The sequence below is a fragment of the Podarcis pityusensis genome, assembly GCF_964106645.2.
Source record: "Podarcis pityusensis genome assembly, chromosome: 11".
Classification (NCBI taxonomy): Eukaryota; Metazoa; Chordata; class Lepidosauria; order Squamata; family Lacertidae; genus Podarcis; species Podarcis pityusensis.
Genome location: NC_138036.1, coordinates 27,543,352 through 27,566,135, shown reverse-complemented (window position 1 = coordinate 27,566,135; position 22,784 = coordinate 27,543,352). Strand labels below are relative to the sequence as shown.

The following is a 22,784-nucleotide window of genomic DNA, read 5'->3' as shown; positions in this document are numbered from 1 at the left end:
CCTCCACTCTCTTGTGTGAAAGAAAGGGACACCTGCATGCCCCCATCAAAACACCCATGGGATGCTGCCTTTGGAAGGAGTTGTGCATACTCTGAAACAACAAGGGTGGCCTGCACCCACAGAGAAGCAAACCTCTCTTCGTTTGCTTCCAGCTTTTATGAGCCTCCAGGTGCTGATGCTCCAGGCTTGGTATGTGGCGAGCCATAAAATGGGAGAAAGAAACTTCCAGGCTCCAGTGACCACCAAAGATGCTGCCTTTGAGCCAGAGAACCACTGAAACAATCTCCTTCAACAAGCCATTGTCTTCCTTTATGACTGGGATGTTGATTCTTAATCTAGTATCCAAATCTTAATCTTTTCCACCACTTAGTAGCACAGGTTTTTATCCCCACAGATAATATATTTAGAATAACAAATCCAGTTGCACTTCTTTTCTAACAAGAACTGAGATTCTGTGCATGTGACAGGTTTTTTAAAAAAACGGTTTTGATTTCAGCAAGCCTTTCTAAACTACGAGAACACCTACCGAGTCTAGATGCATACAGATTTGATTTTAGCATATTTAGAGTAAAGTAATGTTCAACACAGCTACCCTGACAAAACTATTGTGGCATTAGGTAATCTTCTGTTCTAGTCCTTTGTAATACTAGTGCCATTTTTAATCAGGAAGTGGAAGACTCCATTTTGAAAACTCAGTATTTTTCCATAATACTTTCTTCATTAACTTGAAGGTAGGAGGAGCCCATATTATGTCTTCAGCTTTTAAAAGATACCAGAATTGGCACAGATAGCTCTGGTTGTATTTTTACTATGTATGTATTTCAGTGTCAACCAGCAAGCAGTTGCTGAGAGACAGCTGTAGGTTTTCAGTGTGTTTAAAAGGAAAATGAAAACTATAGTTCTGTTCCTAAACAGAAGGCACACACATCTGGTTTAAATGCATTCTTGCTATACCAGAACAAAACAGTGCAAGAGAAATTTCCATAGCTGATAGTGCTTAGCATTAAGGAGCTACCAGGACTACTGCTATAATCAGCTTTAGGAGGCTCCACTGCTTCTGTTATCTTCACAGCATTTATTTTAGATTTATTTTTCAAGTGCTTATCTGAAGCTCTTTATTTCTCAAGAACTGGTGCCTAGCATTATAGCTCTTAAAAGGTCAAGTTCAGCATTATTACATGGAAAAAAAGACTACTGTACCCATGTAGTTTACAATCTGCTAGCTTTTCAGTATGAGAGTTTTTAATTAAAATTTGTATTTAAAAAGCTTTATATTTTATATTTATAAACATTTTGCTAAAAAACTTAGATTACTCTGACTAACTTAAATGGCAAAATTCTACAACTTCAAAAGGCAATATAGAGGCAAAACCCCATGTGTACACCCTCAACTTCACCAAAAATCAAATCACCTTTCCTTAGTAGGAATCACGGAAATTCCAAAATCGGATGTATTATTTTAGAGAAGACCACACACCAGATTTAGAATACAACCGAATGAAGTCAAGTTGCATGCATCACTATGCAAATGTACATTTGATGTATAATTCTAGTTTGGATTTTTTATTTTTAAATATATGGTAGATAGTACCAGTAGATCAGGTAGTCAAGCTAAATAATAATAAAAAAGATTTTCTTAAATTTCACAATTAATGTTTGAACTTGTTTACTAGTAGAGGCAACAATGCTGAAGTAACCTAGTGAGCTTCTCTATGCTTCAGAGTTTTCTGCAGGTCACTTCCTATAATAAGACAGAGTTGTCAGAGCCAAACTACAAGATACACTTTTTTCTTTTCTTTTTTCTAACTGAAAAGGAGTCTTGGGACTTGCCATGAAAAGCAGAAGACCTGCTGCTTAGCAGTTTCCTTTCTGTGGTTTCTATTTTTCTCCCCACAGAGGGAACCAAAAAACCCTATAGACTGGGCTGGCTCATTTAACTGAATCATCCTTCATGCAAAAAGAATCCCGTGCACATAGAAAGTTATCATAGGGAAGCTTCTGGGCTAGGCTTTGCCTAAGACAAAGTAAATTCTGGGGGCCTGGTGTATACTTCCCCTAAAACAAAATACCACAATCACTTATTGCTTTAGGGATGACATCCAGCTGGTCTTGCTCAGGCAATCACTAATCCTATAGTGATGAGCAGGATCTCCAACTCAATACCCTTAGTACCTCTTTACATTATGCACCTACAATGGAATTAAAAGATAAGCTGGGGTGTCTGTCTGAGAGTGTTCCTTTGTGAGCATGTGTTGGAAGGGTTTTTCACCCCCTGCCAACTGTTTCCAAGGACTTATGTGTGTGCCTGTACCCAACATTCTAGCCCCTACCAAGCATTGCTAATTTTCATGAGTCCCCACTTGCTGTATAATATACTCATATATAGTGTTCAAATTTCCACCTATTGACCAAGTGAAGATGCCTGGGCACCAGGATAGCACCTGACATCTCCATTATCAGGAGGTGCTTGCCTGGGGATCATCGGATCTTGACTGTTTTCACAGACTAATGCCTCATCCTGTAGAATTCTATCAGTTATATTTTATCTGCACAATCAGGATGAATTTCAGGAACCAAAATGCTTTTTCTGTGCAGCCTGAGCAGGAGCACTGGACAATGTTATAGTTAATTGTTGCAGCTTCTCTTCACTTACCCCACCCCACTTTCCTGCTCACACTTGTGAAGAATATTTTTATATTATGAATGGTCTGCATCACCATTAAGAAAAGAGGTAGGAATAGACCAGTCTATATGTGGACTGTCCCTGGATCAAGTGACTTTTCTTAAATTCTCGAAGGTTGTTATACAACTAGCTCAAGGTTGTCAACTGAACTAGCCAGATGTTTAACTGATAATCAGTCACAGTCCATCATTTGAAATATAAGACTTTAAAGCAATCTTGCCCAAAAATAGCAACTAGACATTCTGTTTTGGCGAGTGTAAACTTGGTTCAGGGAGCCATTTGGCACCTATACAGTATATCTGAGTTTCTAACACTGCTCCTATAGCATACAAAAAGTGCTTTACTGTTAGCCTAATAAGTCTGAACAAGATATCTAATATTAGAGAGAAGAGTGGTAAATGATAGCAAGTTATACTCAAGGCTAAAAGAAAGAACTTTAACCCAGGCAACTTGCATCCATCATCCCATCTACAACACCACACCAGTAATCTCAATTTAAATTAATGAAATTCACCAGTATGAAAACTGGTGTCAAGCATATTCCATGGCAGCTTATCCAAAGGATCATTTGCGTATATTTGCATATATTTAGCAATGACCATTACAAATAGTTTGGGAATGCCACAGTGGCTTTAACCAGCATTGACAGTAGCAGAGTTATATCCACGTGTTCCAAATGGACAGTTCTGCTATGCCAAAGGACATTATCAGAGCTAAGTCTTGGTCATGCAAGTGAGAAAAGGGAGGAATTAAATGTCACACTATGACAGATGATCTGCCCACTTCTCCCACTCATGCACTGTTCTGGGGCCATGGGGAAATGTGATGGGGCAACCTTGTTACACTAGCTGGACTTGTGCTGGCTCCCACTAGGGTGTCAGGATTCTGTCAGCAGCTCCCGGCTGGTTGCCCAGGAAAGTATAAAGACAAGGAAAAGTTTCTTACCCTCCGTTTTTATTTCAATCTTTACAGAGAGAGGCTATAGAACCCAGCCTCTTGGATAATGGCGTTGTCCCGAGTAAATCTCCACCCCTCCCCGTCTCTTCCACTTCCACATTCATCATTCTCATTGTCTCCTCTACGGGTGCTGCTACATGCCCTCTGTCTTTGAGCTCTTTGCTCTCCTACTTTTAAGGCTTGCTGGGTTCTGGGAGATTGAGGGTCTGGAATGCTTTCTAATGACAATGTGTCAGCTGGGTGTTGTATTCTAGACAACAGTCTCCTATTAGTATTCTAGATAACCTACTACAGCAGGAACGTATTAATTGTGCTCCCCCCCCCCAAAAAAAGCTCTACAAGTTGATAGCAACAACTGAGTATAGACATTTCATGTGAAAGAATCTTCCACACTGTTTAAAAAGGAAAGAGCAGGTTCCCTACGGCAACCATAATACAGTTTGACTTGGGACCACATGTCAAAACCTGGACACTAAATTAGTTTATTACAATTTGGTACTTTGCAATAAATTGTGCAACTGTTTTACTGCACATTCAGTACGCAACTCATCATCTATGTTACCATGCAAAAGACATCTTTAAGTGGTAGGACATGAATAACAATAAGAAATTACAATTTATTCACTACAAGGTGAATTCAAGACATATCAACATGTCAGTTTAATCATGTGAATTGGCTCTGCATGACCTTGCTGCCAAGAGCAATTTGTATATAGTTCATGTACAGCATCTCTATGCAAAAGGCCTGACAATCTGGCAGTACCGTATTCTATCAAACAGAAGATTCCAGGACATGGTCTGTGTTCAACAACTCCAAGACTATGACTACCTCTTCCATGCTTCTGCTCTCAGGCAGAAGAATAATGCAGGAAGGTTTGTAAGTACTCAGTACATCGTAAATCAGGATTGGTGTGACATGAGATAACCTGGCAATTGACACAGCTTCAAGTGCAAAGCAACTGCTCTACCAACTGAATCATGTGACTGGGTTGTGCATCAGCAACACAAAGCAACTCTGCTGTGTGCCCAGGAGGAAGCACACAAATATTGCCTCTGCAAGAGAGGTGCACAGCTCCCATGACACTGCTAGCAGATGTAGCCTTCATTACTTCAACAGTGTCTTCTTCCATTTTCTATCTGCATAGATCTATTTAGACAGTAACTTTTATGATGCCAGAGTGTGGCATCTTTAATAGCACATAATGATTAACATCAAATTCACTAAACATCCACTCTAAAATTTCACAGTAGCAATGGTAATGGCATTTCATGCCTCTTCCCAGGCATGACTCTTCAAGTCAAAAGTGTGTCAGACTTAACCCATATGCTTCTGAAGCATTAGGGAGAGGCAGCGAAGCGAAAGGGTTCCTGAATCGACACAAAATCTGTCCCTTTGTTCTACTAGTGGAACCTTAATTCTAATCTTCAACTGGCAGAGTAGCAGCAGGTGTGATGGTGTTCTCTGCGAGAGCACCAATACCATGAAGAACATGATGGAGCACATTGTCTACACTTAAGGGCCTGCCTCTCCATCACCAGCACAATCTCTTACCAGTTTTAGTAACATAGAACAGGGGATTTAGAGGCACTGTTAACAGCAAGTAAAACTGAAGTGAATGGCTGTGTCTCAGCCACCTAGCAGAGGAGGCCACTATATTAAATATCCCACTCTATTCCATGGGCTCAGGGCAGCTTAGAGCACTTTCTCAATGCTAACAGTTCTGCCTCCCAGGAGCTCATAACAGCAGAGTTTTTTGACATTATATTAAACCAGGGATGGTTTGTCTTATGTGCAAAGTGGGGCATAGCTCTGCCAAGATTCTGAACCCCTCTCCAAACCTCCAACGCCATGGTCCAGTCTTTGACCTGTCACTTGCAATAATATCAATACATTTCCAGTGACTGAGATGAGTCTGTCCATCTTTTCTGCTTAGCCTGTCATAAAAATCACTAGCAGCAGATTCTGCTGTCTCCAAGGGAAGGAAACAGTTAAAAACAGCAACCCAAACATAGAGAAAGCAAGGGAGGCAGGGCAGGATCATTCCTCTTCCCCCTGCTTTCTCTTTCTCAGAAACCACCTTGGAGGCAAAATTTAAACTAAATTTAATCTCTCTAAGCCCCTGAAGGTGGAATCCAATGGGGAGGTTTTTGCAATAGACCCAAGCTGTTTGCTTCTTTGAGTGTGCAGAGTTTCATTTATTGCTTCCCTCCCTCCCTCAATATGCTTGCATGTGAGAAAGAGAGGAAGAAGGATTTTGTCCAAGCACATTGAGTGAGGTGTGTGTGTGTGGGGGGGGGTCTTTTTTGTAAACCCTTTGTGTTTACTTTAGAAATTCTTGAGAAAATTAATGGAAGAACCCAGCTTTCTCTTTTGCTGAAATGGTTGTGAGAAAATGTGGACGTTTGCTTATACAGGCCTCCGACCCCCTTGTGTGCAATTGGCATGTCCATGATCGCTGATGCACACACCATTATTGGCACTGCAAGGGGGCAGGGCAGATTTCCATTATACTGTGATTTATAGAGGTACTGCAGTGTACAGGTTCAGTGGTAAGACTGCTGGGCTAGGGGCCTGGGAAACCTGGGTTCAAAACCTCACTTAGCCATGAAGCTAGGATAATTGCTATGATTTTATTTTGGTGAACAATGTACGCTGCTTAAAATCCTCTATCCACTTACATAAGATTATTGAGCGCTTCTTTTAACCGGACAGGGAAACAAGCCACAGAGTGGTTGACTTAGTATTACAACAGGTGGGCTGCCCTGCCTACCTGCCAAATTTGGCCTGCCAGGGGTGTGGGAAATAAACATCTGGCCATCCAACCAAAATGTTTCTCCACCCCTGCTTTACACCACAGATGATAACAATATGTGATTATGACCATAAGTTGATGAAGAATTGTTCCAACCATAGCTATTGGCCATAATGGCTATGTGGGATCACCTGGCGAGGGCTATTCTCTTCAGGCCATCATTGTAGAGGCATACGATTCGTCACTGTGGGAAGCAGAATGCTGTACTAAATGGACGACTGGTCCAATCCACGTGGGTACTTGAGATTGCAAATATATTTGTTTGTGTGGTTTAAATGCAACAAATGAATATGACAAAATTCTGCTGAAAGATTTTAAAATCATATAAGGAACTCTACAATGGTTTCCCATGCTTCCATTCCAAGGATAATCATACAGTGGTACCTCGGTTTTCGAATGTAATCCATTCCAGAAGACTGTTCTGAGTTCTGAAATGTTTGAAAACCAAAAATTCAATAGCTTACAGCTAGGCCTCAGGATCTCACACTCAGTGGAAGCCACGTGGCATGTTCGACTTCTCAGGCGTGTTCGAAAACTGAAACTTTTACCTTCGGGTTTATGGTGTTCAAAAATTGAAATGTTTGTCAACAGATGTTCAAAAACCAAGGTACCACTGTAATCTGAAATAATCTAAAACTGATACAATGTAATCTACCCTGCCAGTCTCAATTGACTTTGTTGTTCTGTTCTTCTGAATCACCATTTCTTCTCTGTTGTTGTTAATAATATTAATATTAATTAAATTTATATCCTGTCCTTTCTCCCAAAGGAACCCAGGGAGGCAAACACACAAATGATGACACATCTAACGCATCTCCAATACAGATGCAAACTAGGAAAGATCACTACTTAAAAGGTTATTGGAAGAAGGTCTTCAGTAAGCGCTGAAAAGGCAACAGAGATGGTGCCTGTCTAATATTTAACAGGAGGGAATTCCAAAGGGTAGGTGCCACAACACTAAAGGCCAGATGCCTTTATTGTATAGAATGAATCTCCTGATAAGATGCATCTGTAAGGAGGCCCTCTCCTGCAAAGCAAAATAATTGACTTAATATATGAGCAGCGAGACAATCTTTCAGGTATCCTGGTCTAAGCTGTATAGGGTCTACATACCAAAACTAGCACTTTGAACTTAGTCTGGTAGCTACTTGGCAGACAGTGCAATTCTTTCAGCGGTGGTGATACCCTGCTCTCGGCAAAAGTTGAGCGGCTGCATTTTACACTAGCTGCAGCCTCTGAACAAACGTCAAAAGCAGTCCTACATACAGCACAGTTCAGTAATCCAACCTGGTGCTTACCTGGATGACCATGGTTAGGCCATCCAGTTCAGAAATGTCAGCAGCTGTCTAACCAGCCAAAGCTGGTAAAAGGCGCTTTTAGCCACTGAGGCCAGCTGGACCTCTAGTGGTGAAGATGGATCCAGGAACATTCCCTGACTACAAGCCTGCTCTATGAGGGGAGCCCACTCTTTCCAAAGCAGGCAACTGACTAATTGCGTGGATAGCTGTCATGGTTAAGAGTCAGTTTATTGGCCCTCAACAGCCCACCACAGAGTCCAGGCACCAAACCAGGGCTTTCATGACATTTCCTGATTCATATGTTACAATTAGAGCTGGGTATCATCATCATCATCATCATCATTTAATTATTTATTGCTTGCCTTTCACCCTAAGACCCCGATGACACCTTACTCCATATTACTGTTTGTCAATACAATCAACACAAATCATGTTGTACATACAACTTACACCATTTCCTCCCTCAAAGCAGCCCTGAGAAAGAGAGAATGGCTGACTCAGGATCATGATGTAGCCTTTATGCCCAAGAAGGAATTTGAACAACCTCTCCACAGTAAACTCTAGAACTGATCATTCTTCAACATTGCCTCTTGGGTCTGGAATTCCACCCCGGAACACCTATGTGATGCCACCTCCTTGCCAAATCCCCCTTTAATGAAGCCACTGCTTAGTCCTCAATTTCCATCCCCAACTCCCACCACTGCATTTGCAAACACCCACCTGCCCCTGCTCATGCCTCTCTGGGCACTACTTCCTTCTTTCATTTTCTCTCTGCCAGACTTTACACTTTAACCTGCATGGGGAAAGGGGGGGGGGGACTACTTGCCTTTGGGACAGGACAGATATTTCAAATAAGAGGTTCAAGTAAATGGGAGTGCTATTTACAAAGGATTATTCACTCAGAGAATTCCACCTAGATAGCTGAAGTTTCAGATAATTGAATACTATGTATGAATGGAACAACAAGAGACACAAACATCTGACAAGAGTTAGAAGAATTTCAGATGCCAAACCATGCTGCTCATGTTTGCTTTTGAAGAAAACAAGTCCTTTTTCTGCACATGTCAGTAATAAACTATCTGGTCTAGATCTGCAACTAAGAATTTTTCAGGAATCTATGAAAAGAAGAGGTTTAAAACTGCAATAATTTGCCAGTCTTCAACATCATTCTGTCTCTGAAAGGCAATAAATAGTGGCATTTTTTGCCACTACATCTGTGATTTAAGCACATGTCAATGGAGATACCTCCTAGTAAGTTACAGGTTACATTTAATAAACCATAGGTCAGATTGTCATTTTTCACATGCTAACTCAATGTGGGCAAAGAGGGAAGAAATAACAATGTCACAAACATATGCAGGCAAACCATGCACTAGGCTGCGGATCTTTATCATCACCTTGTAAGAAGAAAGGGCCGCGATAGTGATGATAGCTCTCCTTGTGTTTAAAAATAATACTCCCACAATCACATAGAAAAGAGGGGTGGGTTTTAAGAGGAAAAAGGGGCCGAAACAGTCCCTAATTCCAAGCACATTTTGTCCAACTGAGTATTGTCATTTCTGGTACAGACGTCTAGCCAAGGAAAACAGTACTTGAGGAAGAGATGCTGCAGGAAGGAAAGTACAGAGTTCAGTGCCCCACACTAATGCACACTTAGGCCAGACCCCTATCTCAGGCTCCCCTACCTCAAAAAGTAGCCTATAAATACTTAAAAACAACAACAAATATGCAATTAGAGCAGTTCGGGGTTTAATCTCAAGTAGGAGCTACCATCACATATAGTCTGGCCTTTTTGGTAACATGATTTTAGAGCTTTCATTAATATACTCTGTAGAAACATGAAATGTTATCCAGCAGTGTTATGTCTGTAGCAGCTGGCTATCATATATACCTGAGTCAAAATTAGAGTAACCCAATGACTGATGGGAATGCAGCCAGGTGCCAAAAAGGCTTAGGCAAAATTCAACACAACTTGTTGTGGATATCTTCTTCCATTTGTATTGGGCTTTTTATACATACAGTCTATGGAAGATTCTCTAGATGATCAAGCCTGCTCATTATAGCTTTTGCATAAGAGTAGATAAAAACAACCACCATTCCATGACTAAGAGTATTATACACTCCAGCAGTTGCTGGTCTTTAGCAAGCCGTACAGGTTCAACAAAGGTTCTGTTTTCAGTTTTAAAAAAACATTATACCAGTCTATACTATTGTTATTTTCAAAGGGTTATGCACTCACAGAATGCCATCAAGATAACAGAAGGGTCATTCCATATCAAGTGATCCATCTTTTTTACCTCATGTCATCCAATTTTCTTAATATTTTGTACACTAGTTGGATGATCAAAACTAAGTTTAAATCTAAAATTTTAATTTTTCATATCATCCCATTTTTTAGTTATGATGGTTTGAAATTTCAAAACCTTTAAAGCTCAGCCCAGGATTGAGATACACCAAAACTAAAAACACCAATCTTTTCAGAACTTTGTGGGCTTTAACAGGATATGTCACATGGTGGACTTACTTAAAAATGTAAATTTTAAATTTAAGTTGCAAAATTTAAAAAGTGATAAAAAATATGATTAAAAATTTCCCAAAACCTGTGTTGATTATTTAATATTTCTAATAGCTATCTGCAAAATTTTATCTTGGGATCTCAATGGGATTGCATATATATATACATATAGTACATACATGTCTGCCTTATTGGCTTCTATTTAGGATAAATGGGTCTTCTAGGAGGAAAATATAACAAAATAAACAAGACTTCAACTATAATGTTAGTCGCTACAGGCATTTCTTAAGAAAGGTATTCATTTAAAAGGTGTCTGAAAAGCTAGTCAGGCTTTTCTTTTAAAAATGTATTCCAAAGCAGATTGATAGCTTGCTGTTGCATGATAGAATTAACACTTTGAAAGAATTCTTGTTAGTACTTCATCTTGTGACCATTACAACAAAATGCATATCAAACAAAATTATGGGGAAAATGTGTAAGAAGGTCACAGTTGCTTCTTCACTTTTATAGTCCACCAACAGCACATAGGTCAACAACCATGTTTGCTTGTACTCACAGGTCGCATACCCAGTTATCTCAGCCATATCCAGAGATTTTGTACCTCCTTCAATGTCAAACTTCTCCCTCTCATTACTAAAGGAGTACACCATGGTCACAATTTCTGTTGGACTGGATGTAGCAATGAAATCCTTGTGTTTCCCCTTGATCACTTTCACTCTTTTTGTCATTTTAGGAGCATTTCTTCTTTTCTGTACTCCTCATTTGTTGAAAATAAGAACTAGATAGAAAGGATGTTATCATGGCACCAGTTAAACAGTTCCAGCAGTGTCATAATGTTGTTTGATATCTATTTTGTTGCTAAACTTAGTTTTGATCATTCAACAAGTGTACAAAATCTTAAGAAAATTGGATGACATGAGGTAAAAAAGTTGGACCATGTGATATGGAATGATCAAGAAGTTTCAGTTAATTTATGGATATGTATGGACAGAATGACAAAAGAGGAAAAACATCTGACAATGATTTGAGATGTCAAAACACACTCCCCAAAACTAGTCTGGCCCACCTTTCTAGTAAATACTTCCATTATCCCCGACAACTGGCCATGCTGTCTGGAGTTATGAGAGAGCTGGAGTCCAACAAAGTCTGAAGTGAACCAGGTTGGGGAAGTATTTGGCAAATCTACAGCACATGAGGGAAAAACTTTTCACATGGGTGGCTAAGGCAAGTAGCAGACAGAAAACAAATGACCTGAATGCTACACAGAGGCATTTTGGAATGGGCAGTTTTAACAAAGCTTAAGATCAGGGAGCTATATTCCCTGCATGTAGACGCAAATGTTTGCTTCTAGGTGTATCCAACCAACTAACAACTTCCTAAGGAATATCTGTAAAGCTTCAAGGTCCTTTGGCAAATGGGAAGAATTTTTAATGCCTTAGATTTTCTGTGCTTTGTTCTTCAGTACAAAACATATGCAGTATGTTGTAAATATCCCACTGATTTCACTGGACTCCACATTCTAATAACTGTGCTGGCAGCATTTAAATGTTACACAAAAAAGCATGTAAGTGAACACTAGAATCTTTTCGTTGTCCCAAGAAGAGCCATGTTACAGAAGCGGTGGGGTCATCAGGCCTTTTTGCATGCAACATAGATTCGGGCCTTTAGATTTAGGATGTAATAGATTAGGTTCTTCGAGGCCAGAAGCAGGTTTTCTAAAATAAAACACAAACCATTCAATGGCAATACTGAAGCTCAGATCCAAGTAGACCAAAAGCGAGAGAGAAAGAAAGCAAGGCCACAAAATCCCATGAAGTGGAAAAGCCATGGAAATCTACAGGCACGACTGATTGTCCCAGCAAGCAAAGAAAACCTAAGCATGCAGTCTCAGGCTTCAGAAAAGACTGAAGATGGAAAGTTGGCATTCTACTACTTGGTGCAATCAAGGTACACTAAATCTCAAGTTATAGATTAAGCAATATTTTATAGTTATTTCTTCTTACTTTTTTTAAAACCCAATGCCTTTGTGGGTAGGTAGGTGCTTAGCCCTTGTTACTTTCTTCCCTATCCTCTCCATCTCTCTCTCATAGATAAAAAGACAGTTTAGGGAAGGAGTTTGTGAACTGAAAACCAGCAGCTTCTTTCTGCATGCCTTTCTTCCATTGAGATGCCCCTGGCTGGTTTAAGCAGAACAAGAAAGGAGAGAAACAAGACTCTACACACAGTGACTCTAAGAGGAAACAGAAAAAAGGTGCTCATCTACTCTACTAAGGTCTCTGGCTTCCTAGCAATTACGCTCACTGAAAATTCACAGCACACAGGGATCTACCGAAGAGAAGGTTAAATTATGATTAGCTTAGACCTGTACACAAAATATTACACATGCAGATGAATTCTTTCACTGGGTTCAATCAACTAAAGTAAGGTCTAGCATGGCTTGCAAGCTCATTATGTATACTTGACAATGAGGAACTTGGACCACATCTCTCTAGCCCAAGATACTGCCTGGTCTCCTGAGCTGCCAACTTGAAGACAAAAATAGAGGTGCTGCAAGTTATATTTGCAGCAACAGAACTTGAATTCAGGGCACTTTAGGGCGTGGGGTTTCAGGTGCTGGCCCCTCCTTTGCCTTCTTGAAGAAATCATCCAGGACAATTAGTTAATGACCGAGCCCTACAGACACCGTAAGCATAGGAGAACAGAAACCAGAAACCATCAGTACTATTTGTTGCCTTTCACTAGTTAACCATGACATGCACTTTACTATGTAAACTAACCACACATTATCTTGATACATAAGAAGCATCTAGATTACAGTTCATATCACACATAGAATCATAGAATTGTGGAGTTAGAAGGGACCACAAGGATCATCTAGTCCAACCCCTGCAATGCAGGAATTTTTTGCCCAACGTGGGGCTCAAACCCACCACCCTGAGATTAAGAGTCTCATGCTCTACCAGCTGAGCTATCACATGATCCTTAGATTCTTTGGGGGAGGAGAGGGGAATGTGTAAAATAAGAATATTATTAACCAAGGATAGAAAGCAGAATATCATCTTTAAAAAACCAAAAAAACTCCATGCACATTCCAGCCAATACAGATTCCACAACTGCAAAAATACACATATGTATACTGTATGCATTAAGTGGCACTTTCAAAAACTCCCATAGCTGTACTGGTGGTTGGCACCATCAACAAAAAGGTAGTACAGTAGTGTTCAAACTACTTTGGAATAGCCATTCACCCAACCCACAAGCTGCTTAAGGAGCCATTTTCCTCACTTTTGAAAGCAACCAGCAGGGCTAAAAAAAATCCCCAGCATTTTAAAATATTTTGACTAAAGAGGATCTTCTCAGAGTGTTAACTGCTTGCAGGAAAAGAGAGTCTGTATATTATTCCTCTTTCCATTATCTTTCTAGTACTTATGGAAAACAGGATCACTGATTAAGTGTCAGACCTGGCTGACAAAACAAGAGCAACAAATGTTTCCTGTTTTATGGCTGAAGCATTCCAGTAATATTTAACGTTATACATATTCAAAGCTGAATAAATAAGTCTCTGGTTTCATTGCCGTTGTGACATTTCTCAGTGCTGCTAACCAAGAAGCAAGATATTTACTAAGCTATTACGGAAGGTAGTCTTAGTTCTGATTTAAATTCCAACATAGTTACCTATTACAGTGCCTCTCTTACAGATAATAGTGGAAATGACGTGGCCTACCTTTAAAAGGCAAGCATTCCAGACTTAATGGAAACTGGACATGTTAAAGACACCCACTTCCCTCCTTTACAACTCCTAGATTCAGTATGAAATCCTTACCCCATGATGACCAATGGAGACGTGCTATGTGAGTCGTTTAAGCAGACCAATTCCTAAATGGATTAGCCTTGCACTTTTACAACGCGGCAACTGGACCCCAGCTAGTTAGCAGTGCTGATACTCCTCCTCGGTCTGGTTTTCTGCCTTTTCCTGTAGTAGATCCCAGGTGTTTCCACGAAATCCACGGGGCCCTATAATCCTTCTCAGCAGAATTTTAAACGCTAGAGTCTACAGGCATGTGGGAGCGTGGCCGGGGGAGGGGGAAGAAACCCTTATGTAGAGAAGACAGGGAGTCTGGCTAGGTAGTCGGCCCGAGGGGACTCTCCCCCATAGCCTCCCGGAGCCAGTCTCCTCCGCACCCCCTGCACCACGGGGTCCAGGGGCAGCTCCAGCTCCCTGCCAGGAGGCGGCGGACAGGAGGTAGAAGCAGCAGCACCAAGCCAACTCTCCTTCTGCAGGGAGGAGGTGGGGGGGGGGATTAGAAACCCCACAGCAGCGCTTACGCCGTCGGCAGTTAACACAAATGCCCTGGAGCGGCGGCGAGAGCCCCGAATCGCCGTCCGTCTCAGGTGCAGAGCGGGATTGGGGGGCTTGCGGTGTGCGCAGCGCTCCGCGCCGCCCTTCCTTCTAACACCCCCGCCGGCAGCAGCAGCAGCAGCAGAATGGGGGGTGTCGCTTCATTTTCCCAAGCAGCAGCGGCGACAGCGGCAGCAGCAGCAGCGGGAGGCGGCGGCGGCGGCGGAGGAAGAAGCCGTTTCGCCGGCGCTGACATCGGGCTCCGGTAAAACGGCGGCTGAGGCAGGGCACCGGCCGCGCATCCCTTGCAAGGGAGGGATGATGAAGACGTGGGGGGCTAAAGGGGAGAGGCGGCAGGAGATGTGGCGGGTCCCCCTTCAGGCACGCCTGTTTCTGCAGCGGGGGAGCATCTTCCTCCGGCTCGGAGCTGGCAGATCAATCATTCACAGCAGCAGCAGCAGCAGCAGCAGCGAGGCGGGAGGAGAAAAAGGAGGAGGAGTGGCGGTGGTGGTAACCGCGTCGATAGCAGCAGAGCCCCCTCGCGCCCCTCTCTGCAGCAGCGGGGCCACAGCGCGGGCTGCTGCGGCGACAGCGGGAGGAGGAGGAGGAGGGCGCTTGCCCCTACAACACCTCAGGCACCGTTCCCCCGACGGGCAGGCAGTCAAGGCGCGGGGCTCTCCAACCGCAGGGTCAATCCGTGCCCGGCCGCTCAGGCTCTTCCCTGCCCGCAAAAGCCTCTCCGCGCCGCCCGCTCACATCCTCCCGCCTCACACCTCCTCCTCCTCCTCCTCTCCCCGCCCTCGCACACGCCTCCGCCTCAGTGGGTTGCTCCCTCACTCTCTCCCTCTGCCGGTTTCCCGCGCAGGACAGGCTGGGGGCGTGAGGGGGGAGAGCCGGGAGGGCGGCGCTCAGAGCTGGAGGCGCCAGAGAACAGACGGGCGCCCCGCTCTCCTTTCGCTCGGTCTCTCCCACCGGCGCCCGCAGCCACCCAAACAAAAAAAAAATACAATTAAAAAAGCGCGACGGTGGAAGGGCTGCGGCTGCAGCGGCGCGTAAGCAGCCCAAGCTAGGCGCGGGGTCTGCCCCTCCACTCGGGCCCAGCTCTCTCCCTGCGGGGCTGAGCGGTGCAATGTCTTCTCTCGGCTACTCCGCAACCACGATCCCCCCGCGCGGCAGCACCTGCTTATTCTGCCTCCATCCTCTGCTCGGGGACCTTTAAATAGGGCACGTCACCACGCTCCCCTACGCATCGCCGTCACACACTGCTCCCGGCGCTGACGTCACCGGGGTGCGGGGGATGATGTCAGGTTGGTCCACGCCGCCGGAAGCGCTTCTATAATAGGGAATGGAATAGGGGCGCGCGCGAGTGCAAACAGAGGGAAGGATAGGCTGGGCTGCTGCGACCCACCTCCAGGATCTTGGCTTGCCCCTGGTGCGTCGTCTAACCACCCACCCCCCATAGTTACCCTCAAAAAATTGCTTGTCTAGAAAGGGAAGTTCTGACTCTTCATTTTGAAGACTGAAAACATGCCGTGAAAGTAGCAAATACGCCCTGAAGCAAGGCAAATCCAGACTCTGATGCTGGGAGTCAGCGTTGCAATTTGAATTGCAAACCAGGCAGGCAGCTAGCACAATGCTAAAAGGGTCACGTCCTCTTTGATGTTGTTTATATGTTGCTTTGGATATTTTTACTCAAAGAGCAACTCATAAATACTTAAAATAAATAGAATATTATACTACCCATAGTCTAAGGATGAAGTGGGCAACAACTAGATTGCACTGTAAAATATTTTAGTAGAATTTTACGCATCTTTGGGTTTTTTTGGTTTTGTGTTAAAGATGACTTATATGATTGCATATAATAAACATATTTTCAAATAAAAGATGGCTTGTATGATTACAGCTTAAATTAGAAAGTATGGTGGCAAAAACGTTAAAAATTTAGAAAGAAGCCAATGCTGTGAATTGCTAAAGGGAATCTATCTTCCTCTTGAACTGGAACACAGGAAGCTGTTTCTACCAAGTCATCAACCAACAAATCAGTTCCTCTTGGGCAGTATTGTGAATGCTAACCAGCGGCTGCTTGCCAGGTGTCAGACAGAAATATTTCCCAGTTCCTATCTAGACACCAGGGGCAGAGCCAGGGAACTGAATAGAAAACCACTAGAAACCCACTTTTCATCTATCAACAGACATATAATTTAGTTATCTGTTTGCATTAAACGTTTTACTGATTTTATGTGTTTTTGTTACTAATAATAATAAGGTTTTTTTAGCAGTTTGTGGAATTCAGCTGTGTTTTATCAATAATTTTATTATGTACACCACTTAGAGACAGGTGGGGGCAGTGGAAGCCCCCAAGGCAGCATTCCTGCAGGATCCTGCCCCACCTGCCCTGCCGCCACCTGTGGGGAAGCAAGCACCAATTTTCTACAAGATGTCTGTGAGCTCTTGTGAGATCTCACCAGAACCTGCTGCTGCTGTACAACCTAGCTAAGGGATGCTTCAGTGGGGGTTGCAGCAGGGCGGGTGGCACTTCCCATTTCGCCTCAAGTGGCAAAAGAGGATACACTGACCCTGCTTAGAGAGACTTGTGACTGAGCAGCCTCAAAATCTTATATATAACTGTTACTGCTGGATCTAGAATAATTTGTAAGCAGAATTAAAATAAGCTGCTAGTACTTTCCACAAGAGTTCATGTAATGCTATATATAGATAGGAAAACATTTCTATATTGGAATCCTGTAATGCTAATTGTTTGCATTGTACAAATATATGGCCAGGAATTTACACAGATGAATGAAAAGAAATTGAAGCATAGTTTTCTGTAACATGATAGAAGAGTAAAACTGTAATTTTTAGCCAAAGGAAGGAAATAAATGCAATTCAGCTCTTCTTACCTGCATGTCAATGACCTGTGGCTTTTGTTTCCTTTCAGTTTGTCATTCTTTAGCCTTTTTTCTTTTTATTCACTTGCTTGTGGTTCCTTTTTACCTCATTCATTCTTTGCTCATATTGAGACGTCTTTGGTGGTCTTTACACACATAGCCCTGTCGTTTACTCTTGTGATGTTCTTGTGCTGATTCTTCAAATCTCTCAACGGTCTCAACTGCCATCCCCATGGAAACCTCTAGAACCTTCTAATTCCAGAAGCAGAGTAAAGAAATAATAGTTTACAAAAGCACGTTGTTTCAGACTTGTTTAAGAACAGCACATTCCAAATGAGGCAGAGAAAATTATACATTTGCCTTGTAAAGGCCATCAGCCAAAGTGGGAAGAAGTAGATTTCCCCACATTAGTTAACTCAAATCTACCTCAAGTTCTGATTAGCTAATAAAAACCAAAATGTCTCACGGGAAACATACATGCTGCTATTTATAGACTTGCTTTCGCTGCCACTGTTTAAAGGAGTATAAAGGAAACAACAAAGAAAATTAAATGGGTAACAAGCTTTCTAATTTGAAAACAGTTTAAATTAACTACATTGTTTAATTGGATGCTTTAATTTCCATGCATCCATTCAAAGTTTCAACAAGTACATTGGCCTCACATCGATACCTATTGCCTCAAGCAAGAATAGTGAACTTCCCAGAGAGGTATTCTGATACTAGTAACACAAGTGCATGTAGAAACATGTATTAATTGGTATTTAATGTCAGTTACTTTGAAACTGTGAAGGAAGCATGTTGTTATATGGTTTATTGATATACTGATTTTCAGCTCAAAGGTGAGGCAGTCTCTGACTTAATACATATTAGGAAATGTAATTATTGGTACAAAATTCAAATGGGTGAAGATAGGCTCTAGCTTTGGGTAATTTCTCATTTTAAAATGTTCAAATTTATGACAGGAGTATGGAATTCACTTGGAAATGTAAGGTACAGAAACAAGAGTTGATACAGTTGCCCTTTCTTCTTCAAGTATGAGTCAGAAAGAGCAAAACATTAGCAGCATCAATATGAAAACTATCATATCCCAAGAAAATAGAAGACCAGAAAGCTTTTACCTAACACTATTTAGAGCCCTTAATAAAAAATGTGGACTATTGGCGTTTGAAAGAAAAATTAAGCTCTTGTTACAAGCTACTAATCAGTATGTAACTGGAAAGGACACCTCCTGCAGTATAGGCCTCAAGCCTCAGGAAAAGAAATGTTTGGAATCCATTTCCCAAAACTGTAGTGGAGATTAGTGAGTTTTCAGAATACAAATTCATTTTGACATATATCACTATGCTTATTTTATTTTTTAAATGTTAAATTCTTAGTTTTAAAAAAATCTGTTTAATGTACCGTATATTATATATTTTACTTTCATATGCACTTTAAATATTTTCTATTTTGTTCTTTTTTTGACATGGTCTATGACCAGTACAACAATATTTTGTTTTATTCTTATTTTATTCTTAGTTTATCTCCCATCCAGCCTCTGCAGGTTAATCCCCCACCCCATGTCAGCAAAAACTCCTACTCTTTACTGCTCTATAACTCCAATAGGATCTGTAGATTTCCCTTCCGGGTTGCCAGAATTTGTATTTCTCTTTGAACAGGAGACCCTCATTGCCACAGAACAGAAACTGCTTTTGAAAGTCCTCCAGTGATGCTAGGAGCCAAAGTTATGTGAATCTAGTTGTCCAGTATTATTTTTTGTTTTAACATAATTGTACAAGACAGCTCACCACAAAGGAATGGGTCTTTCCCACAAGTGTCCACTTGTTAGGGTTCCAATCTTGTTTTAAATGCATTTGTCATATTTGTGTTTTTTAACTGTTTTTAATTATTTTATGTGTAAATCAACTTGTGACAGTGGTTTAGAAGGTGATTAATAAAGTGTAATAATATAAAATGTACAATTAACATAAAATATCAAAAGCAAATCCTAAACACTCTCTGAAGGAAAAAAGTCAATAAAACTGTAGTACTACATCACCAGCAGGTTCCTGAAAGTGTCACAGATATGCAACTTCTCTGCCTTAAAAAGTAAGAGTGATATACATATGTGTACTTTGGTAGGGAGCTCATTTTATAGCTTTGAGGCAACCATATCTTATCTTTCCCCATGACTGTACAGTATTGAGTCCACCTTGACAGCAAGATGAAGCGGACAGCAAAACCACCTTTTGCTTCCCTTCCTTAAAGGACATGTCCATATGGGCTATTTATTCACACGAAAATTGGCTGTCCCACACTTTCTACTGCAATTATCCCTTCACATAGCTAGCTACCAAAGGTCCCATATGAAAAGCAACCGAAAATTGCATTGGAAAGCGTAAGATAACCACTAGCTGCCAATGCCATTATCTACATTAAAAAAAAACAAACTCCTGAGCACAGTCATTAGGAATGCTCTGTTAGCACTGGCGGAGGAACAGGGGTGTGGAGGGAGCGGACTGCCCCCGGCACCACTATTCCAGTAGGGTGCCATTGCGGTGGCCCCCCTGACACGCGTTGCGTACCCTCGAGCGCACCGGGTGCCACGCCCCCCAGGGGCACCAGCCACACCCCTGTCTGCTCTCCGCCCCTGGTAGTGGAGCATGCAGCTTCACCACTGTCTGTTAGTAAGGAAGTTGTTAGTCCAAAAGTTGGGTGGTACATTTATTGTTCCTTATTTATTTATTTATCATAAATGACATATACATATGTGTATAAGTATATTTAATCAGTATAAATATTTAATTACCATATTTTTCACTCTATAAGGCGCACCAGAGGAGGAAGGAAGGAGGAGGAAAACAAGAAAAAATATATTCTGAATCTCAGAAGCCAGAACAGCAAGAGGGATCGCTGTGCAGTGAAAGCAGCAATCCCTCTTGCTGTTCTGGCTTCTGGGATAGCTGTGCAGCCTGCATTCGCTCCGTAAGACGCATACACATTTCCCCTTACTTTTTAGGAGGGAAAAAGTGAGTATTATAGAGCAAAAAATACAGTAATAGTGTCTCAGAGACTTTTTATGCTGACAAGTCTATGCAGTTGTTTAAAAATTATATTCAGTAGCCATTTTAATTACTGCTTTGTATTGCTGTGAATGAGTTTGTATGTTTTCATACACCTGTACACTGTCTTGATATTTTATGGTGGCGATATACAATTTATTTATTAAAGTGTGTATGTGTGTGTGTAATTGCTTTGTTAGTTTATTAGCATCTTTCCATGCTCTTGCCTAAAGTAGCCTTGCAGCAGTTAATATATGTAGAATATGGGCATTACATACAAAGGTTTGCCTTGGTCAAAATTTAGTAAGCATACTACAGGATCTAGTGGGCATTTGACATGATTTATTGGCCAGAACATTTGCCTGGTGCTGGGCATTTAAACAGTAACCCCTGGTTACTAAAGCATTCCTGATGATGGAACGCAAAATTATACATAGTGCTTGAAATAAAGTGCAGAACTAGAATTTGAACACTAATTTGTAACATAATTTGTAACCTGAGATGTAGCACAAAAGAACCTGTGGAGGCCTAGCTGCTGTGTCACAGATGTTCCGTTCTCGTTCTCTCTCTTTCTCTATTTAAAGTAACTACCTAGTCCATTAAGTTCCAGAAATATTAATCAGTAAACCTTCCAGTTCCCAATAATCCAGACAACTGACTGCAACACCGTTTGGATGACTGATAAACACTTAAAGACATTTTTTGAAAAGCTTGGTTACATTTTTAAAAAATGTTATTCAAGTATACAAAAACCAAAACACCTTTTTAAAAACCTTTGACTATTTAAAAAATAAATAAATAAAGTAAATTAATTATATAAATTTAATTTATATCCCGCCCATCTGGCTAGGTTTCCCCAGCCACTCTGGGCTGCTTACAACATATAAAACACAACAAAACATCAAACACTAAAAAACAAGATATCCTATACAAACAACAAACCAACCAATACATCAATAAAAACCAATAACAATAATAATAGCAACAATAAACAATTTACAGTTATACCCAAATTAACCACCAACCCCAACTAAACATTTAACCAACACCAATCCGACAAAAATGAAATGGAGGATCCAAAATTAGAACAGTTTAAAACATTTTAGCCAGTTACCCCTACCCAAGAGTTGTTCCAACAATGTCCCTCCAGTCTCCCAGGAGCATTTTAGCTGATCAGGGTGAATCTGGGCCTCGTCCCCTAGGCCAGGTGGAAATGGGTCTTGCAGCAGGGAGCAGACTTTCTTCCAGCAGCAATCACAGGTTTGTGCTACTTTGTGTCTTTACATCAAAATATATACAACTATTAAAATTACGGGGTATATGATAAATCTTTTTTTGCAAAATTTTAATGCCCAATGGTAAAATCCTGTTAGTCAGAATGTAAATGATAAAGAAATTGTTGATCCAATGGGAGGAATAAGAAGATGCACCAAATGCAGGAACCAAAGGGGAAGGAGTTCTTAAAGATGCGTAGAGACTACTTATTGCCCAATGAGCTTTGAGTAGTGAAACTTTTATTCAAAGGTGATTCAGATGCAAGTCTTTCAAAAAGAATCCAAAATTGAATTTAGGATATGACTTTGCAAGCAAACTTTAAAAAATGTATCAGAATGTATGGACTACCATAATGACATCCAATCTCAGAGTTACAGACGTACATTGAAAGCCTTCACATGCATTAATTTATCAGCATAACCATTTCAAAACATAAAAGGCTTATATGGAATTGATTTTCTTCGCATAATGTTGTGCTCTCACGTCACTAGGACACCCATAGATCGAAGCTGGAATGCATGGATGAACTACTTATGTAGGTGATGGGGTACACTGAAAATCTAAAACTGCCCTTGATATAATTCAAAAACTCTGAAACTCTGGTAGATTGTAGCAGAGGAATGTGGAGAAAATGTTGCTGTTGTTCGTTATTATCTAGCCATTGCAAAACCTGCATTGCAAATATAACTCACAGAAGCACCAGTTTATGACAATATTTTAATTTGCTTTGGCCCATTTCATATTCAAATGGCATACTTTAGTTCACTTGGTTATTTTTTAGAGCCTTCAGGAGCTGGGAATATATTGTGTGCATCAGGAGTCTTGGCACCAGGCTCCACTAATGGATTCATGTCTGGAAAACACTTCAAGCGCTACAAAAGAATCCACATATTGTTAGCAATAGCCATGCAAATTTTGCATTTTTGAAGTTTTGTACATTGTAATGGTCCCATTTCAATAGAATTTATGAACCTT

The 22,784-nt window shown here is 41.3% G+C and overlaps 1 protein-coding gene across 3 annotated transcripts in view; it reads right to left on the bottom strand.

The window, feature by feature from the left end:
* HOMER1 (homer scaffold protein 1) overlaps window positions 1–17,723 on the bottom strand; it is a 79,198-nt gene extending 61,475 nt beyond the window's left edge. The window contains exon 1 of one of the 3 annotated variants that reach the window (XM_080972966.1): window positions 17,506–17,723. Coding sequence is in view for 1 of the 3 variants with exons in the window: in XM_080972965.1 (XP_080829091.1) it covers window positions 14,090–14,094 (5 nt within the window). In the remaining 2 variants the exon portion in view is untranslated. Of the gene's footprint in view, window positions 1–13,990; window positions 14,065–14,089; window positions 15,779–17,505 lie in introns of those variants that run through there. The other 2 variants (XM_080972965.1, XM_080972967.1) reach the window with 2 other exon arrangements.
* Window positions 17,724–22,784: the final 5,061 nt, after the last annotated feature.